We start from the raw sequence: 25380 nt of genomic DNA, 5'->3' as shown, positions 1-25380 counted from the left end.
TGGAACTGCTTTAAACTGACCCAATCATATTGAGCGTTAGAGCCATACCACCCACCTAAGAGAGAAGGACTTCTGTCTGAACACTGACCGTTGTATTAGGTCTCAAACGTCATGGGGAAAGGACGGTGTTTACACCATTGCATTGCTTTGTTGGTTTTCTCTATTTAACAGATATAGTCCCTGTAGCAGCCTTGTGTGTTGAACTGGAGTATGTGTTTCACAGCTTTGACTGTAAATAATTTGGAATTTGCTTCTTGTTCTCTATCTGTGTTCTGCAGTTGCGATTGTGCCTCCTCCCTGCCTCTTCGCTCCTCACACCATTGCCTAATGCTGCTGTTTGTTTTCTGCAGGTCTCACATCTGTGCGTCCAGCAGCCGATGCAGGGAGAATTGGTTTTACGATGCCAGCAACTCCAGTCCAGACTGGCCACCCTGAAGATCGAGAATGAGGAGGTGAGTCCCTCATGGTCGCTGCTGTCAAGCAGCAGGTCACCTGCCTCGGGGTTGCGGTGTTTCCTGCAACAGCTCAAGTTCAGTAGGTTGAAGGCAGCTCCCTGTGTCTCAGTGGGTCAGCACCACACTAAACAACCCAGACTCCTAGGTCAGTCTTGGTGTGGGCTGAAATCAATGAATCTGCTCTGAGCGGGTCCTATAAATGCCGAAGGATGCTCGTTTACTGCAGTGAACGCTGACAATTTCCCCTCTATGTGAACAAGCTTCCTGACATCAGCCTGATGTTCTCACCTTGTACCAGTGTCTCTGTGTCAGGCAGTTTTGGACAAACAAAGTGGTGACTCAGTATTAATCTTTTCAATTCCACTTAGTATCTTCTATTCATCGCTAAAGGTCCCTGTTCACTCACCTTCTTTCAAGGATGAAGAGTCTAACATTTTCTAACCTTTTCATTTTGACTCATTCCACTGACATGAGAAACACAGGGTCAAGCAGAGGCCATTCGGCCCCTCAAGCCTGCTGCACAATTCAATCAGATCACAGATGATCTGTACCTACCCACCCTAACTCCACATCCCCCGATGCCCTCACCCTACAAAATATATCAATCTCCGCCTTGAATATTTCATTGACAACCACCACCCCCAACATATCTTGAACCTTCTGGGGAAGGGAATCCTGGATTTATAGTACTCACAAGGTGAAAGAAACAGTTTCCTGATTTCATCCTAAATGCCAAGCACTAATTTTATTATGTCCTCTCAATCTTTATTGCCGCTGGTGAGGAAAATCGTTGCTTTGCATTTAAAACCCCTCCAATCAGAACACCCCTCAGTCTCCTCTACTGAAGGGAATATGCACCAAGCTGATACAACATGTCCTCTTAATTTAACCCATTATGTCCCAGTATCATTCTGGCAAATCTGCGCTGTCACCGCCGCCACACCCCTCCCCTCCCCTCCCAAGCCCAGTACATCCATCTTGAGACAGTGCCTAAAACTGAATGCAGCGTTCCAGATGTTAATGGAGTGGCTGAGGGAGTGCAGCACTCAGTCAATCTCTCCCACCACCGATCCCTCGGGCACCCAACTCAACCCGCTACGTCACCCCCAGCACAGACCAGCAGAACACTCACCCTCGGTACAGCTCTCCAGCCTGACATCATTCTAATACTTCCTGTCTTTTTAGCCAGTTTGCTATCGCAACCACATTTTACCTGGATATCCCCTGCCTTATGGTTGTGAAGCAACCTTTCATATGGAATTTTATCAAGTGTTTTCTGGAAAAACTAGTTTTCTATATTGGAGGACTTTCCAATGTACATTTAAGACGTTAAAAACATCTGAGTTTGGTCAGACAGTAGACGTCTTTAGCTGTGACTTGCCAGGTTATTTTGATTATAGGCACTTCTCAATTTTGCTCTGAATTATTTTGCCATTTACTGATGTAAGAGGAATTGGTGATTATTTTGATTTCTGTGCTGAAAGTCATTAAAATAAAAATAAAATACCGCAGATGCTGGAAACCTGAAATAAAAACCGAAAATGCTGGAAATACTCAGCTCAGGCAGCACTAGAGAGAGGAAAGGGTTAAGGTTTCGGGCTGATGACCTCTCATCAGCAAGTAATCATGTTGGTTTGTTTCCAATCTAGCGGGACTTCTCCATGGTCCCTCATTTCCTTAAATCTTCAGCATTTTGTAGCTTTCATTCTGAGTCCAACCTCACGCTCTTGGGTATATCTGTCTTCCTGCAGTCTGTCCAAGTCGTCCACTTTACAAAGTGGTAAAATCAAAAAACATTTGCTTTTGTTTCTGAATGAATGCATTTCAGAAAGCTACAGAGGCCCCTGTCCAGTCATAGGTTTCTAATCAGCTCCAGGCATGGGAATTGGAGCAATTTTCCTCCTGATTTCCTTGTTTGGATAAATTCCATTTGTTTGTGAATAACCACAGGTGAAGAAGACCATGGAAGCCACGTTACAGACAATCCAGGACATGGTTACTGTCGAAGACTTTGATGTGGCTGACTGCTTCCAGTACACGAACTCCACCGAGTCTGTCAAATCCACCCTTTCAGAAACCTTCATGAGTAAGCCCAGTATCGCCAAGAGACGAGCCAATCAACAGGAGACCGAGCAATTCTACTTCACGGTATGATGATGCAATGTTCGAGCATGCTCCGTCTGGTAGATTCTGCCCTAGAGTCATTTTACATCGAGGAGAGTCACCTTAGTAACACTGTGTGCCCTTTCCCCTGGTTGTGGCCACAGGGGGTGCCCCTTCCCCTAGGTGTGGCCTCAGCGGGTGCCCCCTCCCGGCAGTGTGACCCCCGCCCCTGGGTGAGGAGACGGGGGCCCCGTGTGCCTGTGCCTCTGGGTGGGGGTGGGGGTGCCCGTGCCCATGGGTGGGGGCTCGGTGTGCCCCAATTGAATGGTTGGGTCACTTTAATATGTGTTGCTCATTAACATAGAACAAGTTGATCACTCAGTTTCCATAGGATCTCTGGCACCCACGCAGCTTCAGGTCAGGAAAGGGGGGGTGGGCCTTTCCAACACACAGGCCACACGGCCTGTCTGGTAAACTCTCTGGTGTTCTGTGATACCTCACTATTGTTTTCTGATTCTTTCACAGAAACTGAAGGAGTATTTTGAAGGCAGAAACTTGATCACCAAACTGCAGGCGAAACATGACCTTCTACAGAAGACTCTGGGAGAAAGTAGGAAATACTTTTAATCTTCTTCACAATTAGCTAATCAGTGAATTGTGGGATCCTTTCAGTATAATTTAGACCAAATCCCTTCAAAGCTATTCCTTCCCCTTGAGCAAATCCATGATGCGATTAAATCTTCTTTAACCTCTCTCAGCTAATGCGCCTTTTTATCAAAATTCAGAGTTTAAAAGGTCAGCCTTAAGATTTTATATTACACCATTCTGCGCAAGTGATCTGCTCCAATTGGTGTTATATCACCGCCGGAATAGTCAGCGCCAAATAGAATATGGGCAATTCTGATAACTCACATATTCAGGATTTTAAACCACTTTGAGGTTTGCAGCTGGAACAATAGTTCCTAATAATAGGCTTATCCAAGTTTAAAAGCTGACAATTTCCGTATATTTCAAAATACCCTCTCTCTCTCGGCTTTGTAGGAGGTGGACGGAATCAATACAGCTCATCTCCTTAGCCGTAAAGTCTGCTAAAATATTTTAAATTACTCAAGTATTTGTCTCGAATGGCCTGGAGTGAGGTTTACCAGGGAAGCAGGTTCGTTAATGTCCTTCAGGGAAGGAAATCTGCTGTCCTTACCTGGTCTGGCCTACATGTGACTCCAGACCCACAGCAATGTGCTTGACTCTTAAATACCCTCCGAACAAGGGCAGTTAGGGAGAGGCAATAAATGCTGGCCTAGCCAGCAATGCCCACGTGCCATGAACGAATATTTTTTTTTAAAAAATACACCTAGGCCCAGGCTGAAGTCAGCTTGTTCAGGTAGGCCACTCAGCCCCTCGAGCCTGCTCCGCCTTTCAATAAGATCATGGCTGATCAGAATGTAATCTCATTCCCACATTCCTGCTGACCCCTGATTAAAGTCAGCTTGTTCAGGTAGGCCACTAGATTTTCTGTCTCAAGCCTGCCTTTCCCCAAATTTTCTGATTTTAAAAACCCTCCAGTAAAAACTCCTTGGACATTAAAATTCTTAGCATCAGCAATCATCAGAAGAAGTTTTGCCTGTGTAATTTTTTTTTCAATATTTTTATACACATTGAAAGAAGACTGGAGTCTAAATCAGGGGCCCATCTTCGAAGCCTTCCTGAGACTTGACATAAAACTATAGCAGCTTGTCCCTTAGTTTTGACTTCCAATAGAGCTGCTTTCACTCAGACATTATATAGACAGAAACCTGAGGTTAAAGCCTTGAAGTGTAGGATCTTATCCTGGAACATTCCAGAAAAGAACAAACCTCAGATTTATCAAAGTTCCGAGAGAGAATATGTACCAACCTTTAATTGTTGAGTAAACAGATCCCAGATTGGAGTCTTATTTGATGTATTGGTACTGAACATTATAGGCCTGAAAACAATTAGTGCATTTGTTTACCTTCATTGGAATTTTTCACTGGTTAATGCTATACTTGAAATAGTTTCACAATTGTTGCTCCTCTGGATGAAGTACTCTTAGAACAAGTAGTAGTTAGCTCCTTGGTGACCTGCTGTAGTAGGTGAATGTACTGCCCGGCAGGGTACCTGATCAGTGGAGACCAGAAGGCTTCGATTTCAGGTAGAAAAGCAAAATTCTGTGGATGATCCATTTTTGGTGCCTGATTTTAGGGCAGAGCTAACTCCTAGTCCCATTGGGGGTTTGTCATTTGGGGTACCACCAAACTGACCCTCAAAACTAACATTCCTGCAGCAATAAAGGATCCTTCTTCAGAAAGTATGCACCCTTTCCCTTCCAGGAATAATAAACAGAAATAAAAGACCAAGAGACGTGAGGAAGAGCAAGGGGAGAAAAATCTGTTGTGAAAGGTCTCCTTTCAGTCTGCTAGGGGCTGACATGCGCCATCTGCTGAGATGGCGTTTGGCTTCCGGAACCATCCCAGATTTTTCCAGCCTGGTTGCTTCCGATCCAGGCCCACCCTGCTGAGCTGAGCACAGCTCCGTCTGCTGTTGCTGAGCAGTGAGCTCGGGAAGCCTACCCGAGCTGCCTGACCGTGGCACACACCCCCTGCTGTGTGTTTGCAGCAGTTTCTGCTGCTTTTATTTCAGTTTTCCCGTGATTGCAATTCTCACTTCCAATTCAACTGCTTAACCGATTTTCCACCATCAATCCTTTCGGCCTCTCCCCAGTTCCAAAGTTTAACAGTGAAACAAGCCATTCAGTCAAACCAGTGTTTATACTCCGCACAACTTTCCATCCACCCTGCCTCATCTCACACTATCAACAGATCCTTCTGTTTCTTTCTTCCTCATCTGTTTATCTAACTTGCCTTAAATGTATCTATACCATTCACCACAACTACTCCCTGTGGTGGAGATTTCCACATTCTCACCATTCTCTGGATACAGAAGTTTCTCCTAAGCACTTTATTAATGACCATCTTATATTTATATCCTCTGGTTTTGCTCTCCACTGCCACTAAAAGCATCTTTTTGGATAACCTGTCAAACCCCTTCATAATTTTAAAGACCTCGATCAGGCCATCCCTTAGCTTTATCTTTTCTAGAGAAACGAAACCCCTGGCCTGATGTTCAGTCTTTCTTGATAATTATAACCTGTCACTTCTGGTATCATTCTTGCGAATCTTTTTTGCACCTTCTGCATTGGTACGTCATTTTGCTCCATAGATAAGCCTTGAATAAAATGTTTAAATATTTGTTTAGTATGTCAGGTTAAAGGGACCAAGAGGTACACAGTCAGTGAATGGACAGTTTGCCATGTTGGCAAGTTGCGAAGCTAATTCCAAACTCTCTGAACTGAGTGTTGCAAGTTAAAGAGGAAGTGTGCCATTGGGGATCGCTCTCCGTACCAAGCATTCTGAGGGCTTTTATCTACCGCCGAAACTCTCATCCATGTCTTTGTTATGCCAAGATTCCAACGCTCTCCTGATCGACTTGCCATTTCCTAGTGTCAGCCATGGCTCAGTTGGTGGTACTCTTGCCTCTGAATCGCAAGGTGGCAGGTTATCCCCACGCCAGGGCTCGAGTTCAAAATTCAAGTCCGACATCAAGGGAGCACTGTGCTATCGGAGACGCTGTCTATACGCAAGAATGTGTATGACCCTTTCAACAACATGTTAAACCTGTTGCCCAGCAATGACCTTTCATTTTGAGTGCCCCTCACGCCATGAATTGTCTGATGAAAGAAGTTGGGGTCTTACAGCCCTGGGTAGTAATGATTTGGAGTGGGGGGGGGTGTTTGCACATTGAGTGGGCTCAGACTCTGATCTGAGTATGAGTACAGTACAAGCTGTGGCCACAATGAATGGTAATGGTGCAGAAACTAGGAGATTACCAGCTGTCAGCTTGCTGACTCTTACCTCCCCTGAGAGCCTGCACAGATTCCGAGGCAGCTCCCTAAACCGAGGGTCCAATCAGCCTGTGAGTGTGGATCTGTGACGGGGGCTGGAGGTGGGTGACCAGACCCACACTTAAAGGAAAATGATTGATGGAAGCAACTCACAAAGGTGGATTCTGGAGAAGAGGTTGATGTACTCTTTTTCACTGCAGTTAATCCTTTTCCAGAAGGGGCAGCCCAAAGAATCTCTGATCGTAAACAAACCATTTCCTACACCAGGAAATGGGAAATCAGGGCTGCAGATAGGGAATTTATTTGTAGCACAGTTGGCGCGGGTTACAGGACTGGGTGGGTGGGTGATGAGTACTGGCCCATTGTCAGCCTTCCCTCTCATAACTGTTGTTTGCTTGGCAGTTAATAACTATTGCACCCTGCAAAACAAAGTGAGGGAATGGCGAGCAATGGTAACGAACTGGTAAAGCTGTTACCAGTCTCCAAACTAGGGTTTGCTTACTTCCTCCCCACTTTCTCTGGAGCAGCTATTATCTGCACTGTCAAGATCCTAAATGACTCCTGACAATAAGTTTCAAATTGCCACAGGTTCGAAAGCAAGGCTCATGGGTTTGAGCTAAGACATGGGGAGTTGCTCTGTTTAGATTTCCGCTTTACACACAGAGGGTGGTGATGTTGTGGGATAGACTGTCCAGGAAGAGGCAGCACAAACATTTCAAGGAAAATTGTGTCAGTCTTTGGTCGAGTAGATGATTGAGAGGTATTTGGGCCTGGGGCCCCTCTGATGGATTGCAGAGCCTTTTCCATCCCTGGATTCATTCTAATTTCCTGTGATGCAAGAGTGGAGCTCCCTCTCCGCCCCCTTCCCCAAATCTCCCCCCACCCCCCCTCCCATACCTCGCCCCCATACTTTGCACTAAACTCCATTGTTTTATGCAAGGTAAATCCCTAAGTAACCTCAGACAGAAGGGGTTAAGTGGCCTGTGCCCTCAACCCAGTTTCAGGTACTTTATTGATGCCGTCTGACAGGTCGTTTAGTTCCAGCATTTTCTGGTTTGTTTCAGATTCCTAACATTTCTCTTTTGTTTCCTCCCTCCATCCATTTTAGGCCAGAGGACAGATTATTCCCTTGCCAGGTAGGTTTGACTGTGCCTTTACAATTTGTAGTTTTGGCTGTTCCAGTTAGATGCCCAACACAAATACCCTCTGAAAATTGGAAAAAAAATAAAACTGCCTTTCAGCTGAGCGGATCATTTTTACACATAGTATCCGGGCCCAGTCCTGGGTGAAGACTGGCAGGACCAGCTGGACCCTCGCTTGCTCCATAATAGGAGGATCCAGGCTGGTGTTTGGGCGGGTCTAGCAGACCTGCTTTGCGTGCTGGGTGTTGTGCCCCTTTCTGCTGTGTGCACGAGAATGATCCTGGGTGACCTGATGTCTCCACCTCCTTCTCCCGCCCTTGTAGAAAGCCCTTGCAGTTCTTCCTGGGAACCTGAACCCAGGTGAAACCGGAATGCCGTTGAATGCCAGCTGCCTTACATTAGACACCACGCAGTTGTGCCTGGCTCAGCACAGTTAAGGGCAGGGTTTGCCTGTGTCTGCTTCATTTGAATGATCATCACTCAGTTTCATGCTTGGTGCAATTGTGATTATTAGAGCAAGTTATTTGTTGATGTGATCAGTGTGGTGGGAACTTGATGCAATTTGTTTTGATGGCTTTGGGTTTGTGCAGTCTAGCTCTGAGTCGACAGTGTTCAGTGTTTATCTTGCTGTGCTTAACCCTTTATTTCCATTCTCTCACCCTATCCCTTGCAGTGGGCGGCGGAACTCCAGTGTGAGAAAACAGGTAACTACCCTGTTGGGGCCCTTTATACTCTTCGATTAAACTGTTCATACCAACTACATCATCAGGATCACAGTTTCTAGAAGCTTTTGGACTCAGCTGCTGGGGAGCCCAGTGTGGAGTCCCCCCACCACCTCAATGCAGCTCTGGCTCGGACCATCCCTAGAGCGGGTCCAATGGTTCGGGATGTCTGATCTTGTGCATGACTGCTCTGAAGACTCGTGACTTTGAAGCTGTTCCTTTCTGACTAAGAGAGACTGCTTCATCAGACTGAAACTTCCAGCATTCAATCAAACATCCTTCCTTTCTGTTTTAGCCAGCTCTGTGTGCTCAAACCTGGATTCTTTCCAATTTGTGCTCCACGATTACCAGACAACCAGTTGTTAGTCACCGCTGGCAGCTGGTTACCAAGATGGTACAGTCAGTTATTTTGTAAAGACTACAAGTGCCATTCACTAGTATTTATTGCAAACTTCGCTTCACAAAGCTACATTTTGTAATGATGTAAATCGGCTGAAATCTATAATTGGGTGAGGAGGATGTGCCTGGGAGGGGATGGGGTATGTGAAGAGGGAATTTTGTTTTGCCTTTTTTTTGAGCAGGACTGAGCTGTGCAGTGGAAGTTACAGCAAGATCGTGGAGAGTGTAGATTGGTCCTTAGTTATAGGAGGAAGGGAGGATCGAAGGTGATGAGGAGTGGCACAGGTTTGAGGTCCTGGAACAAATGAGTTGCAATAAGCACAAGAGCGATGGGTCCTGATCTCAACACAGTGAGGATGGAGGGAGAAGAATGAGTGTGTGGCAAGGAGATACTGTCATGGTATCACAATAGAGACAGGAAACATTGTAGTGAGAGAGAGAGGTTGGATGTTAGAGGTGGGTAAGTAATTGGCTATAAGACAAAAAATTAGTTTGCCTGATTACATCTTGTGCAAGAGTGTGAATGAGGCTGAAAGAGCCTCCCCAGATTTGGGGGTGGTAATTTAGCCTCAGGGAAGATGAATTTAAAATAGTTTTTTTTGAATGGTGTTGGTATATCTTGTAAAGGCCCAATGGGTAGTACTCCTGGCACCTCTAACTATTTGGAGGGATTTGGGGTTTATCGAAAGGGGTTTGGGAGGGATTCGGTTGTATAAACTCCAGGTTGATTGTCGGATCTGAGATTCCCTTGCTGCTGCTTATTTCCATTCCGTTGTTTCTAGGATGGGAATCAGATCATTCCTCTCGTGGTGGAAAGCTGCATCCGTTTCATCAGCCGACACGGTACGTGGAGAGCCTGATCATTGAATAATATATCACAGAGGAGACCATTCAGCCCATCATACCTATTCTTTAGTAGAGCAGCCCAATTAATCCTATTCCCCTGCTCTTGCTCCATTGACTTGTATTTTTTTCCCCTTTAAGTACTTATTTAATTCTCCTTTGAAAGTTATTATTGAATCTGCTTCTACTGCCCTTTCAGGCAGTGCCTTTAGACCATGACAACTTGCTGCATGTAAAAAAGTTTCTTGATCTCAACTCTAATTTAATCATCCATTGCTTTACATCTGTGTCCCTCTGGTTATTGATCCTGCTGCCACTGGAAACAGTTTCTCTTTATTTACTCTATCAAAACTATTTATGATTTTGAGCAACTTTATAAAATCTCCTTTTTGTCATTTCTGCTCTAAGGAGAATAACCTCAGTTTTTCCAATATCCCCACATAACTGACATCCCTCATCCTTGATGCCATCTGGAAAAGCCTTGATTGACCCTGCCTCTGCCTCACACTCAGGCAGTGCATTCCAGATCCTAACTACTCACTGCATGAAGAGGTTTCTCCTCATGTCTCCATTGCTTCTTTTGCCAAATGCCTTAAATTTGCAAAAGGCTCTCAATCCTTCTGCCACTGGAAACAGTTTCTCTCTATCTACTCCATCAGTACCAATGTGACGAACATTCATGCTTGGTCAAACATCGAGGATCATGGTCAGTTATCCCTGAGCTTCTCCTCATGTCTCCATTGCCAATTGCCTTAAATTTGTAAAAGGCTCTCGATCCTTCTGCCAATGGAAACAGTTTCTCTCTATCTACTCTGTCCAGACCCCTCATGATTTTGAATACCCCTATCAAATTTCCTCTCAGCCTTCTATCCTCCAAGGATACAGTCCCAACTTCTCCCGTCTATCCGCTTGACTGAAGTTCCCTCACCCCTGGGACCATGAGGGTGACGGGCCTGAAGTTGCTGAGTTTATTCCTTTCCCCTTAACACTTGCAATCTTCCAGCCCTCTGGTACCACCCCACATTCTAGAAGGATTGTAGCTTGTGGCCGGCACTGTTGCAATTTCCACCATTAGTTCCCTCAGTAACCTAAGATGCATCTGATATGGACTGGGTGACTTTTCAACGTTGAGGACAGGTAGCCTTTTAAGCTCATTCTTTTATCTACTTTTAATCTATCCAACAGCGCTACTGCCTCCTCCTTTACTGCTACATTGCCATCTGGCGAAGACAGATGCAAGTACTCATTGAGTACTTCACCATACCCTCTCTTTCATAAAAAGATCTCCTTTTGGTCCCTTACTAGCCCCAACCTCCCACTGACTGACCTTTTAATATTTATGGGTTTATAAAGGAATTTTGCATTCCCTTTTTTTGTCAGCCATACATCTCCTCTCATACTCTCTCATTGCTCCTCTTACTCACAATTTAAAATCTCCTTGGAATGCCTATGTTCAGCTTGGTTTCCTGTTGCTATTATGAACATTCCAATTGTCATAGGTGTCCCCGCTGCCTGGTGTAACCCCGAGCATTGAATGTTAACAGTGTGGACCATCACTGCTGGTTTTGTTGCAAAATACAAGCCCCAGAATGGAGGCCTACCGAGAAAAATGAGCAAGGGGAGGGTCGAGTGGGATTAATGCTGCCCCGGGTTCGTTGAGCTGCTGGGTATTGAAGTTGAGGTGGAAGGAGGGCTGGGTGGTGGGGGGCGTGTGACGTTTGTTATATTTCCTGTTTCAGGATTTATAACACCAGCCAGTTGCTGTGAATGGGGCACATTAATGGTAATATGGAAATCAGTGCCAATTCCTGTGATATCTGACGTCCTCAAGCAGGGTGGTCATGTGACAGGGCGGGTAGGCTTAGTGTGATGGGGGCATCAGCTTAGCATGAATAGGCATGTCAATTCCACTCCAGCAGTCGGTGTCCGTAGGATCAATCCCAGCAAAACCTGGCACTTTCTGGAGTGGAAGGAGCTTGTAAAATAATATAGGAAATAGCTACATGAAATTCCTTTATTCGGAGAGGGGGATTCGATAGCTGTCAGCTCATGATTATGCTTATTATTTAAATATTGTTACCCAAAGGTCTGCAGCATGAAGGAATTTTCCGAGTGTCAGGATCGCAAATTGAAGTTAATGATATCAAAAACGCCTTTGAGCGAGGTAAGTGCTAGAATTAATTCTCTTCTATAATCCTGTGCTGTGTTCATTCAGAGTCCTCCCCTTGGCTTTAATCTTCAGTCAAAAAGGGAGACTGTCAGTGATCTCTTTTCCCTGAACCATTGTTTTTATTCGAAATTAAACAGCTCTTCTGGGTAACTGAAGAGCCTGGGTTTATGTAGGCTTCAGTGCGGAGCCGATGGAATCAGAGGAAAGAATTCTTGATTATCCAGTTGCTGTATTCCACTTTCCCTTCAGCCTGTGTTCCCATGCAGCTACTGCCCTTGTCCTTCTAGGTGGTAGAGGTCATGGGTTTGGAAGGTGCTGTCGAAGGAGCCTTGGTGAATTCCTGTAGATGGGACACACTTCTGCTACCGTGCGCCAGTGGTGGAGGGAGTGAATGTTTGTGAATGGGGTGTCAATCAAGTGGGTTGCTTTGTCCTGGATGGTGTCGAGCTTCTTGAGTGTTGTTGGAACTGCGCTCATCCAGGCAAATGGAGAGTATTCCATCTCACTCCTGACCTGAACAAGTGTTTGAAAAATTTTAAATAAAATTAATGAACAGGTCCCAGCTCATGTGACAGCTTCACATGAGCTGGGACATGTCCTTAAATTTCTTTATTTTACCTTTCTTCAATGTTTCATAAGTGAAAGTAATCTTCCTGAGGCACACTCCCCAACTCAGGCAACCCACCCCGCACGCACAGGGAGCGCTCAGCGCTTCTGGCCCGCCCACATAAAATGGCAGCGCCCAGCCAATCAGCTGCTTGGGCGCCCGCTCCTGCACAGCTCCCCCGATGGGGAGAAAATTCTCCTCTTGAAGATGGTGGACAGGCTTTGGGAATCAGGAGGTGGGTTACTCACCACAGAGTTCCCAGCCTCTGACCTACTCTTGTAGCCAGAGCATATATTTGGCTAGTCCAGTTCAGTTTCTGGTCAATGCTAACTCCCAGGATGTTGATAGTGGGGGTTTCAGCAATGGGAATGTTTTGAATGTCAAAGGGAGATGATTAGATTCTCTCTTGTTGGAGATGGTCGTTGCCTAGTGCTTCAGAGGAAGTCTCTAGTCTTGCACAAAAATGGCACTCTCCCCTCACTTCTTGCTACCACCAATTCCTTGTCAAGAAGGCTGTAATTGGGAATGGTTGTCTCCTGCGGGCTCCAGATGGGTAAATAAGTTGGGAGATTTTAACTCCCACACACCCGGAAAAAACCAGGTTCAATTTGTGCCATCTTTCTCAATGTGCTTCATCTTGTTGATGTGATATTGTACGTAGGTGAGGATCCTTTAGCAGGGGATCAAAATGACCATGATATGGACTCGATAGCAGGAGTACTGAAACTGCACTTCAGAGGATTGGCCAGCCCGCTCTTCCCCAAAGAGATTTTCCACGACCTCATTTCCTGCGTCAGTAAGTTGAATTATGATGATTGTGGGTTTTATTTTTCCCTTCTCCGAGATGCCCGGACTTTACAGTTTGTAGTTGTCTCTGACTCCGGTGGGTTTCACGAATTGAGAATTAATCAGGCAGGAAGGATTAAAGAGTAAAAAGTGATAAATTGAATGGAGGACTTGCAGAGGAGGTTGTCAAAATGGGCAAAGTGCAACACTGCATCAAGTGTGGCTTCCTGTAGCAGGGTTAACCCCTTAATCACCTGTATCCCAATATCATCCTTTATGCCCATTGGCATAGAGTTTTAGTGACTGATGGATTGATGTAGGCCTTGCCCATCCCAGCCTGGCTGGGCTCTCAGCTGAAGGAGTTGTGTTGGGGCTCTCCCCAGGGGGTTGGGGAGATCACTGGGCCTGTGAGACTGTGCCAGACTCCAGCAGTGTGGTAATGTGCCACCTCTGGACTCGCTGCCTATTGTCACTCAGCACTTTCTATCTCTTCAAGGCTGTGTCATTACTGCAAGTTTAAAAAAAAAATTTAAAACATTGCACTAACTCCACCTCTGGGCCAATGGGTTTTGGGATTGAGGCCATTCTGAGACTTGAGCTCATAGTCTAACCCTTTCTTGACCCTTAGAGAGGGTGCCGAGGAGTTTACTAGAATGGTAACTAGGGATTAGAGACTACAGTTACATAGAGGGACAGGAGAAGCTGAAGTGGTTTTCCTTGAAACAAGGAAGGGGAGATTTGAGAGACGTGTTCAAAGTTATGAATGGAAGTGATAGTTAATAAAAGCGTAAGTGCAGAAAAAATAGGAGCAAGAGTTGGCCCTTGAGCCCACTGATCCTTAATCTCAACTTCACTTTCCTGCCCGATCACCGTATCTAATGAGTCCTTCAATGTCCAAAAATCTTTCTAACTCAGTCTTCTATATACTCACCGACAGAGCATCCACAGCGCCGTGGGGTGGAGAATTCCAAAGATTCACAACACTGAGTGAAGAAATATTTCCTCATCTCAGTCCTGAGATTATGTCCCCTAGCTTTAGACTCTCCATCGAGGGGGACGTAGCCTCTCAGGGTCTACCTGTCAAGCCTCCTAATGATCTATAGGTTTCAATGAGGTCACCCCTCCATTCTTCTAATCTCCAGAGAATAGGCTCATTCTACTGAATCTCCCTTACTTCCACTGGCAGAAGGATCAGTAAACAAAGGAAGCAGATTTAAGATAATTGACAAAAGAACGAGACAGGAGGTTGTGGGGGGGGGGGGGGGCGTGATTATTTTTATGTAGTGAATTGTGATCTGGAATATGCTGACTGAGAGGGCAGTGGAAGCAGATTCAATAGCAACTTTCAAAAGGAAATTGAAGATATACTTGATGGGGAAAGAGGAGGCAGTATGGAACTAAATGATAGCTTTTTCAAAGAGCTGACATAGACAGAATGGGCTGAATGGCCACCTCTTGCGCTGAATAGTTCTACAATATGACAGAGTATCTAGAACGCCCTTTTAACAGAATGATCTGGCATCTTCGCCAGAGCCTTAGTTGCCTGTTCCAATGGACATTGATGAACTGCAATCGGGAGGCACTAGAGTCGGGAATCAGGAAAGGTGATTAACTGAGCTGAGGAGTAAGAATTATGCCCGCCTTTGAAGCTAAAAGTACAAGCCAAACAGCTGGCGAAACTCAAAGCCATTTCCTCAGTCAGTGCAGAGGATCTCCCAGTGACAGGAGTCAATTGCTGATGGAGAACTGGAGCCATCTGGTAACTGGGGGTGTGACTGTGTTGGGAGCTCAGGGCACTGACCCCACTCACTGTGATGGAAGATAAATCCCTTAAAGGGGAACTCTGTTCAGTATAACCCATTGTGTCAGTAATACAGAGGTTAGGAGGCTCATTGACCCTTATACAAATACCACAGGCAGCCTGTAGAGGAATTAAGCTTTGGAATTTTCTGTTAATTTCATCTTGAGACTGTAAAGAAGGGCAGGGCCCCCTCTAACTTCATTTCATAATCTGTCATTTGATCTCTACTTACTTTTCCTCAGATTTTATTTCATTCCTCTTCAGCTCCCTGGTTTTCTCTGCTTCTCTCTCTTTCTCTCCCACTTTTCACTCTCACCATCTCCCTTTCTCTCCGTCACCTTTTGCTCAAACTATTTCCATTCATTTCCAATGTCTCTCATCCTCCTTTTTTTTCTCTCGCCTCACTTCCTCTTTGATCTCCCAACTCTATTCCTGTCAATCTCTTTATCTCACACCCTACTCATTCTACATCTGTCTCTCTCTCTCTCTCCCCTCCACTTTGTCTCTCTCACTCTCTTCGCCCCTACTGTCTTTCTCAATCTCTCTACCCCCTTCCCCGCTCTATCTCTCTCATCATCACTTTCAGTCTGTGCTTATCCTGCTCTCCGAACCACTTGTTGACAATTGAAACTAATTGATTCTTTTAGGATCCAGTTAAATGAAAGAAGGTCTGTTTTGTTCTGTGTGGGTTTAATTCCAACTCTAAGACAGTGATTGCATTCTCCAGGCATTCTGATGACTATCAAAGGGTTTTTGAAGTGGTAGCAGGGTCAGAGGCTGTTCTTATTGAGTCCAAGTTTGTCTCTTGAGTCCAGACCCCACCCCCACCACAGACACAGCTGGCCCACCATAGTAACGCAACCTGACGGGATTTAAGAGTTGAGCGTTACAGCACAGAATCTGCAGCAGCTGGAATTTCATTTCACCTCCCCCATGGGAGCAGCCGACTCTCACTCAGAGCCCCAGGGACGTTGGCCTCCCCTATATACCTGGTTTGCATGAATGATGCCATCACCCGCCCTCCCCTGCTCCTGCCAGCAATTTCACCTCCCCCAATCACCCCACGACCATCTCTACCAGCTAGCAAACTCTCCTCCTCACTGTGGCCTAGCAAACTCTCCTCCTCACTGTGGCCTAGCAAACTCTCCTCCTCACTGTGGCCTGGCAAACTCTCCTCCTCACTGTGGCCTAGCAAACTCTCCTCCTCACTGTGGCCTAGCAAACTCTCCTCCTCACTGTGGCCTGATAAACTCTCCTCCTCACTGTGGCCTAGCAAACTCTCCTCCTCACTGTGGCCTAGCAAACTCTCCTCCTCACTGTGGCCTAGCAAACTCTCCTCCTCACTGTAGCCTGGCAAACTCTCCTCCTCACTGTGGCCTAGCAAACTCTCCTCCTCACTGTGGCCTAGCAAACTCTCCTCCTCACTGTGGCCTGGCAAACTCTCCTCCTCACTGTAGCCTGGCAAACTCTCCTCCTCACTGTAGCCTAGCAAACTCTCCTCCTCACTGTAGCCTGGCAAACTCTCCTCCTCACTGTAGCCTAGCAAACTCTCCTCCTCACTGTAGCCTGGCAAACTCTCCTCCTCACTGTAGCCTAGCAAACTCTCCTCCTCACTGTAGCCTGGCAAACTCTCCTCCTCACTGTAGCCTAGCAAACTCTCCTCCTCACTGTGGCCTGGCAAACTCTCCTCCTCACTGTGGCCTGATAAACTCTCCTCCTCACTGTAGCCTGGCAAACTCTCCTCCTCACTGTGGCCTGATAAACTCTCCGCCTCACTGTAGCCTGGCAAACTCTCCTCCTCACTGTGGCCTAGCAAACTCTCCTCCTCACTGTGGCCTGATAAACTCTCCGCCTCACTGTAGCCTGGCAAACTCTCCTCCTCACTGTGGCCTAGCAAACTCTCCTCCTCACTGTGGCCTAGCAAACTCTCCTCCTCACTGTGGCCCGGCAAACTCTCCTCCTCACTGTGGCCTAGCAAACTCTCCTCCCTTCCCATCCTCTCGCCCTACTCCCCACGGCCCATCAAACTCTCTTCACTTACCGTGTCTGCTGTTAGCGTTGCAGGGTCCAATCTGCCTGTTGTTCACTGCAGCCCGTCTGGTTCGTGGGAATGAAGCCCAAGGCCTAATATCCGGCTCACATCATTGTCGCACCCCCGCATGCACCTCTCCCACCGCCCCCCACACACAACCACCCCCAAAAAAATCTGGCCATTCCTCCTCTCTCTCTCTCTCTCTCTCTCTCTCTCTCTCCCCCCCCCCCCCCCCCCCCCCCCCCCACCAATACACACACACACCCAACCCAGGCAACCCGGCCAAGCTGAGGGCTGTCAGGCAGTTCTGCATGGAGTGTCCCGCAGCCAACACGCAGTAACGCAGTACAGACCCTCCGACAGGGGTCACCTGTAGCATCCCCAGCAGACATCTGAGCTAACTGACCACCTTCCGAATTTATAAATAAATTGCTTCCTGGGCACGGAAGGTGCAACATTAACCAGGATCCCACCTCTCGACTCCTGTCAAAATGTATAAATAATTTGTAACAGCGCATTTTTTTTTATTGTATCTTTAATGTAGTGAAATGTGCCATAGTGTTTTCCGGGAGCGTCGTCAAACAACGTAGGGAGATATTAGGGCAGGTGACAAACCCCTAGTCGATGAGGTGGGTTTTGAGGAGCGTTTTAAAAGGAGAGAGGTAGGGAGACGTGGGGGGCAAATTCCAGAGTTTACGTCCCAGGCAGCTGAAGACACAGCGAATGGTGGAGTAGTGAAAAATTGAGAATGCTCTAGAGGTCAGAATTGGAGGAGTGCAGTGATCCTGAAGGGTTGTGGGCTGGAGGAGGTTACAGAGTCAGGGAGGTGGGGGGTCTGGGTGAGGCAATGAAGGGATTTGTAGTTTGGCTGTGATCCTCCACAGTGTGGTAAACTGCTGACACTTATTGCCAAAGTTCACACACAAGGAGCTGCAAAACTCCATTCTAGTTGTTTAATGTCCACCAGAACAGGTAGACAAGGTGACAGGTAACATCTCACCCAACAGTGCAGCATTATTGACAAGCACAGCAGATCACTCGTATCTCTATAACAGTGGACATTATGACCTCAAGTCTTGGTGTAAGCCACGAGCCCACACTGCCTTCACGAGGGGCAAAGGAAATGAAAATATTAAAAACAAACATGAGTTGAGGAAGATAGAAATGAATCCTAGTGAAAGCAAGAAGAGTGGGATTGAAGGGAGTGATTAAGGAGGTGGTGTTTCAGCTACCATCTGTTGGTAGGTAACATTAGGAATAATGAGATGTGTGCAATGTCTGACAATTCCTGGGAAAGGAGAGTGAAAAGTGGGAAGAGAGATTCGGAAAGGGTCAAACCTTTAACTTGTGAATGAAGTCGGTGAGTTATTGAAGGGAAATATTGAGCAGAAGTCAGGTAAGAGAAGGAAAAGCAGCTGTGTTAAATTAATTTTTGACGGTTGAATACGGAAAATGTCACCAGTGAACCTGGCTCTACACCCCCACAATCAGCCAGGGTTCCCTAAAGCAAAAACAGAAAATGCTGGAGTGAAGAAGAGTCATTCAGACTGGAAACGTTAACCCTGTTTCTCTCTCCATAGATGCTGCCAGACCTGCTGAGTTTTGTCAGCATTTTCTGTTTTTGTTTCAGGTTTCCAGCATCCGCAGTATTTTGCTTTTATCTTAGGATTCCCTAAAGTCCTGGGGCAGAGTCAATGTAACCCTGTTCTCCAGTTAAACCGAATGAGGTAATTCCAGACAGGTTGGTTAAACGTAGACAATGGTGAAAAACATTTGAGGGTGGGGGGGGCACTAGAAGCCCTTCCACAGGATGTAAAAGGTTAAGGGGAAGGGTGCCTTTCAAAGTCTGGCCCCAAGATATTGGATAGATTTCTATTTTCCTGGATATGTTCGCTCTGTGTACATAAAGTGTGAGGTCTGAAGCTGCCTGGCTTCAAAGTACTGTCTCCTTCTGTCTCCCATTCTTAGCTTGATCTCACACACTCTGATACTGAGCCGCACAGTCTGGAAGGCCTCAGGCTTGATCCTTCTCACCTGAGTTCCATTAGTTGATCTCTCTGTTTTGGGGGAGTCCAGGTGCCCTCTGTGTCCTCTCAGTACAGGAAGGAAAGCCAATCACTCAGGATTTCAGACCATGATTGAGCGCCACCAGCATGGCAGCGCGTGTAGGGGGATCCACCTCCGTGCCGATAGTCTGCATGTGCCAATAGCCTGTCCATGTTCACACTTTGGCCTCCGGCACCAAGGGTGTTTCTTGGAAGAGGTAGCCAGTCCCCAGTGAGCCGTTTTCCCAGTGAGAGACAGCCTTAGAGAGAGGAGGGTGAGCGTGGGGTGGGGAGTGCAGAAAAGATATTCACATTGGAATTTTTGTGATCTAACAGGTACAAGCTACAGTTCAGTGACATGTTTTGTTCTCACTTTTCACAGCGATTGAAAATCTTGCCAACCGAGCTCATCAAATCCGCAAAGTTCTCCTGTGTTTGCCAAAACCCACCATCATCATGATGCGCTACCTATTTGCATTCCTCAGCCAGTGAGTATTCAAGGGAGCATCAGAAGAGCCTCCTGGATGCACTTCCTCTGTCCTGTCTTTAGCTCCTGTCTTGTTGCCTGTGGTCTCACATGAGGTATTAACCAGGACAACTTCCTTCCTCTGAACACTCACACCTCTGGTTTGGGATCTTCCTGACCCTATGGGCTGATTGCAATCAGCAGCCTCTGTGTTGCATTGAAAGGGAATTTCATAGTACAGTTTGCCAGGTCAGGGATTAAGTCTAAAACCTTGTCGTGGTCTGGCTCAGAAAGTTTTCAGAAAAGTTGCATTGGAGCACTTGAGCATAATGCAGGCTGACGCCCCAGCACAGTATCGAGAGAGCTCTGCGCGGTCAGAAGGGCAGTACTGAGGGAGCTGTGCACAGTCGGTAGGGCAGTACTGAGGGAGCTGTGCACAGTCGGTAGGGAAGTACTGAGGGAGCTCTGCACAGTCGGTAGGGCATACTGAGGGAGCTGTGCACAGTCGGTAGGGCAGTACTGAGGGAACTCTGCGCGGTCGGTAGGGCAGTACTGAGGGAGCTGTGCACAGTCGGTAGGGCAGTACTGCGGGAGCTATGCACAGACGGTAGGGCAGTACTGAGGGAGCTGTGCACAGTCGGTAGGGCAGTACTGAGGGAGCTGTGCACAGTCGGTAGGGCAGTTCTGAGGGAGCTGTGCACACACGGTAGGGCAGTACTGAAGGAGCTGTGCACACTCGGTAGGGCAGTACTGAGGGAGCTGTGCACACTCGGTAGGGCTAACAGAGACTACATTTCATTGGTTGTAAAGCACTTTGGATATGCTGAGATCATAAAAGGCGATGTAAATGCAAGTCTTGTTCCTTTCTGGTTTCCCAGGCATAGAGAATACAGGTTTAGCAGGAAAGTACACATCCACATTGGGCCAAGTTATTACAGGCCAGAAATTCCTTTCATGTTCAGCAGTTGACTTTATTGATGCTGTGGTTTGATTTTGAGAGAATGAATATTTTCTGTTTTTTTTTCCCTGTGAAGCTTGTCCCAGTTCAGTGAGGAAAACATGATGGACCCGTATAACCTGGCCATCTGCTTCGGGCCTACCCTGATGTCTGTTCCAGAAGGCCATGACCAAGTTTCCTGTCAGGCCCATGTCAATGAACTGGTCAAGTCCATCATCCTCCACCATGACACTATTTTCCCAGGACAAAAGGAGTTGGATGGTCCTGTGTATGACAGGGGGATGACAGCAGAGGATTACTGGTGAGTCACAGGCCCACAAAGCCTGCTAGTGCCCTCAGAGGTTTGAAAATCTCCTTGTCTGGGTTCCTCACTCAGTGTGGAGCTGAGCAGTACGAGAATAGGAATGCTCCAAGCTCGATCACCACGTCTCTGCATAGCCCGGCACTCTCCTGGTGACTATAGTTAGCCTCAGTGCCCGAGAGGTGGGGAGGGTGGTGAAAATTTCCCTGTTTCCTTCTGCTGATCATCGGGGAACGTGCGAATGCATGGGCATCGGGTGAAACAAGGGCCCTGGTTTTAACCTGTTGCCCGGTGGGAATGGTGTGAGGGAAGGGTTCAAATTAAAAACATTTTATACCCTCAGGTTCAACCCACTGTCCTCTCAGACATTTGTTTTTAACTGCCTCAATTTAGGCTACAAAAGGCACGTCAGGCCCCAGTTAATATTCAGAAGTCACGACCCTGATGATGATGATGTCGTGGTATAGAATTAACTAGATGTCAGGGTTTCCCACATTGTCGGCTGCCCAGCAACAGATCTGAGACAGGGGGCACTGACTGGCCAAAGCACGGTTTAAATATCTGCTCCTTATAACACTCCTTGTGGGCCAGGAGTGCTCCCTCTCCCCACCCCCGAATCCCAATCCCCGATTTCCGCCCCCTCTCCTCTGTTCCCCGCTCCACCCTCTTCAGCTGATCTCTCTGGGATCCCTGATCTCATTCCCGGGACAGTCCCCACAGATCCACAGCTGTTGTCCCGTTGGTAAATTTCCACCCCCTCCCACCAGCCAGGCTATCTGTCAGGCCGGGTGTCAGGGAATTATTTGGGGTCAGTGCACATCCCCAGCCTTGCTGGGTGCCTCGTCTGCTAAAGGTCTCACCGGTCTCCTGTCAATCTTGAGGTTAAGGACCCACACAGCCACACTCATCCTACACCCCCTGACAAATAGAGACACCCACACACATAACCCACTAACACACCTGACCACCCCCCCCACCACTACACATAGAGACCACCGCACACATACTGCATACCCCCAACCCCCCCCACCACGAATACAGACACCTCACATGCACACGTGAAAAGTACATTAGAATTCTGTTTTCATCTCTAATTTCGAATGGTCCATATTTTTCAGTGATAGCCCTCATGGGGACCCTGTCTCTGTCGAAGATGTTGTGCAAGATGTTGGGACGGAGCCTCACACCAGTGAAGATGGTATGTTGTCACTGTCCTTTTTAAACACAGATCCACAATGGAAGAGTTGGGCTGCGGAGAGAGGCAGGGCAAGGCCTGTGGAAGCCTCAGGGAAGGGCACCGGGGAAAAGCTATGACCTGGGTAATCGACAGTGAGCTGTTGTGGAGAGGGAGATGGATATTGGGCCCCGAGTGAGTTTGCCCTACCGCCTGACACAAGTTACACCAGGAAAAACCCATGGTAACACAGTGTTGCTAGGTGACAAATTTCAGACTATCGTCCCAGTGACAGTGAAGGAGGTGATGATGGATGTCCATTTGGGGTCGGTGTATAATTTTATGGGGAAATTGGAGGCGATAGGGCCCCATGACACCTGCTGATTTTGTGCCGCTTATAACAGTGTGTATCACTGGAAAGACAAGGGCAGCAGGTGCATGGAACACCATTCTCTCTGAGTCACACGTCAGCCCAATTCGGACATACACCAGCGCTCCTTCATCACTGGGTTGAAATCCTGTAATACCCTTCCTAACAGTATTATGGGTGTACCTTCACCACGTGCACTACAGTGGTTCAAGAAGGCAGCTCACCACCACCTCCTGAAGGGGGGTTAGGGATGATGCTAAATACCAGGCCTGCCCATATCCTGAGAACAAACTAAAAATTGTGAAATGTCATGTGTGGAAAATGTATCACTGTTTCAATCACAACACTGCTGTTAAATGAATAGAAATGTTGGCTTGAAGTTATGAATTAGGCAGGGCTGACACAGCAGAGTGGATTAATGTTTGATAATTGTGAACACTGTCTGTCAGTCTTGGGAGACTTTGTTATTTTGTATGCAGGGGCAGGAGTTTTCTGCTTGCATGTCTGACTCGGTCAAGTGTGACTCTGTAAATCTGTAACATTGTCCTGTGCACAGCAATAAGCCGGTGAATAATAACAGTCTAGCAGGAGGTGATTAATGTACATATCGCTGAGAGAGTGCATCGAGGGTGGGATCTCGTCCAGCAGTTGTCCTGCAATGCTGGCCTCCTGTCCATCTCCATTCCCTGCTCCACCATTGGAGACTCCAGTCATCCCCCCTCTCAGGAATTCCCTTTCTAAACCCCTCTTCTTCCTCTCTAGGAAGTGAGTTTCTAATCACGCTCTCATTCACCTCCCCTGACTCTCCCAGCACTGAACTTGCAATGATTTCTACAATAAGGATGTTTTGTCGATTCCAATTATTGTATATTAAATTATACAGAAGATGTGAGCATAGAATATTACCCTAAGGTGAGTGTATGTCAAGTCAGGGGTTCCCTGGGAGTGTTGTTTGTTTTCAGGCATTCACGGGATGTGAGTGTCACTGGCTGGGCCAGCATTTATTGCCCATCCCTAATGGTCCTTGAGAAGGTGGTGGTGAGCTACCTTCTTGAACCGCTGTAGTCCATGTGGTGTAGGTATGCCCACAGTACTGTTAGGGGGGGAGTTCCAGGATTTTGACCCAGTGACATTGAAGGAACAGCCAATATATTTCCAAGTGAGGATGGTGAGTGGCTTGGAGGGGAACTTCCAGGTGGTGATGTTCCCATCTATCTGCTGCCCTTGTCATTCTAGATGGTAGAGTTTGTGGGTTTGGAAGGTGCTGTCGAAGGAGCCTTGTTGAGTTCTTGCAGTGCATCTTGTAGATGGTACATGCTGCTGCCACTCTGCATCGGTGGCGGAGGGAGTGAATGTTTGTGGATGTGGTGCCAGTCACGCGAGCTGCTTTGTCCCGGATGGTGTCAAGCTTCTTGAGTGTTGTTGGAGCTGCACTCATCCAGGCAAGTGGAGAGTCACACTCCTGACTTGTGCCTTGTAAATGGTGGACAGGCTTTGGGGAGTGGAAGTGAAGTGAGTTACTCGTCGCAGGATTCCTAGCCTCTGACCTGCTCTTGTAGCCACAGTATTTATATGACTAGTCCAGTTCAGTTTCTGGTCAATGGTAACCCCCTCCCCAGAATGTTGGTAGTGGGGGATTCAGTGATGGTAATGCCATTGAGTGTCAAGGGGAGATGGTTAGATTCTCTCTTGTAGGTCATTGTCTGACACTTCAGTGGCGCGAATGTTACTTGCCACTCGTCAGCCCAAGCCTGGATATTGTCCAAGTCTTGCTACATTTGGACCTGGACTGTTTGTGTCTGAGGAGTTGCGAATGGTGCTGAACATTATGCGATCATCAGCGAATATCCCCACTTCTGACGTTATGATGGAGGGAAGGTCATTGATGAAACAGCTGAAGACGGTTGGGCCTAGGACACTACCCTGAGCAACTACTGCAGTGATGTCCTGGAACTGTGCTGATTGCCCTCCAACAACCACGATCATCTTCCTTTGTGCTAGGTATGACTCCAACCAGCAGAGAGTTTTCCCCCTGATTCCCTTTGACTCCAGATTTGCTAGGGTTCCTTGATGTCACACTTGGTCAAATGTGGCCATGATGTCAAGGGCAGTCACTCTCACCTCGGGAGTTCAGCTCTTTTGTCCATGTTTGAACCAAGGCTGTAATGTGGTCAGGAGCTGAGTGACTCTGGCCGAACCCAAACTGGGCATCAGTGAGCAGGTTATTGCTAAGCAAGTGCTGCTTGATAGCACTGTTGATGACCCCTTCCATTACTTTCCTGATGATCAAGAGTAGACTGATGGAGCGGTAACTGGCAGAGTTGGATTTGTCCAGCTTTTTGTGTACAGGACATACCTGGGCAATTTTCCACATAGCCAGCTCGATGCCAGTGTGTAGTTGTACTGGGACAGCTTGGCTAGGGGCATGGTAAGTTCTGGAGCACAAGTCTTCAGTACTATTGCCAGAATATTGTCAGGGCCCATAGATTTTGCAGTATCCACTGTGTTCAGTCATTTCTTGATATCACATGGAGTGAATCGAACTGGCTGAAGACTGGCATCTGTAATGGAGGCTAGATGGATCATCCACTTAGTACTTCTGGCTGAAGATTCTTGCAAATGCCTACAGGAGGTTCCCTGGGTGTGATGGTATTTGTAGGGGGAGAGGGGGCAGATTCAGAAGGTGTGTTGGTATTTGCAGGGGGAGGGGGCTCTGTAGGTGTGTTGGTATTTGCTGGGGGAGGGGGTTCAGTAGGTGTGTTGGTATTTGCTGGGGGAGGGGGTTCAGTAGGTGTGTTGGTATTTGCTGGGGGAGGGGGCTTTGTAGGTGTGTTGGTATTTGTGGGGGGAGAGGGCTCTGTAGGTGTGTTGGTATTTGCTGGGGGAGGGGGTTCAGTAGGTGTGTTGGTATTTGCTGGGGGAGGGGCTCTGTAGGTGTGTTGGTATTTGTGGGGGGAGGGGGTTCAGTAGGTCTGCTGGTATTTGCTGGGGGAAGGGGTTCAGTAGGTCTGTTGGTATTTGCTGGGGGAAGGGGTTCAGTAGGTCTGTTGGTATTTGCTGGGGGAAGGGGCTGTTTAGGTGTGTTGG

General features: G+C 47.3%; 1 protein-coding gene across 6 annotated transcripts in view; it reads left to right on the top strand.

Annotated features, from left to right (window-relative positions):
* srgap2 (SLIT-ROBO Rho GTPase activating protein 2) overlaps nt 1–25380 on the top strand; it is a 248300-nt gene that overhangs the window by 200975 nt on the left and 21945 nt on the right. For 5 of the 6 annotated variants that reach the window (XM_041195352.1, XM_041195350.1, XM_041195347.1 and 2 more), the window contains exons 8-18: nt 351–452; nt 2406–2603; nt 3084–3168; nt 7586–7613; nt 8293–8323; nt 9523–9583; nt 11670–11747; nt 13022–13156; nt 19407–19512; nt 20525–20749; nt 21868–21947. In XM_041195352.1, the coding sequence (XP_041051286.1) occupies nt 351–452; nt 2406–2603; nt 3084–3168; nt 7586–7613; nt 8293–8323; nt 9523–9583; nt 11670–11747; nt 13022–13156; nt 19407–19512; nt 20525–20749; nt 21868–21947 (1129 nt within the window). The remainder of the gene's footprint in view (nt 1–350; nt 453–2405; nt 2604–3083; nt 3169–7585; nt 7614–8292; nt 8324–9522; nt 9584–11669; nt 11748–13021; nt 13157–19406; nt 19513–20524; nt 20750–21867; nt 21948–25380) is intronic. The other variant, XM_041195351.1, reaches the window with a different exon arrangement.

Source organism: Carcharodon carcharias, chromosome 9 (genome assembly GCF_017639515.1).
Source record: "Carcharodon carcharias isolate sCarCar2 chromosome 9, sCarCar2.pri, whole genome shotgun sequence".
Taxonomy (NCBI): domain Eukaryota; kingdom Metazoa; phylum Chordata; class Chondrichthyes; order Lamniformes; family Lamnidae; genus Carcharodon; species Carcharodon carcharias.
Note: the sequence above shows the minus strand (reverse complement) of the source record. Positions and strands in the feature narration are given on the sequence as shown.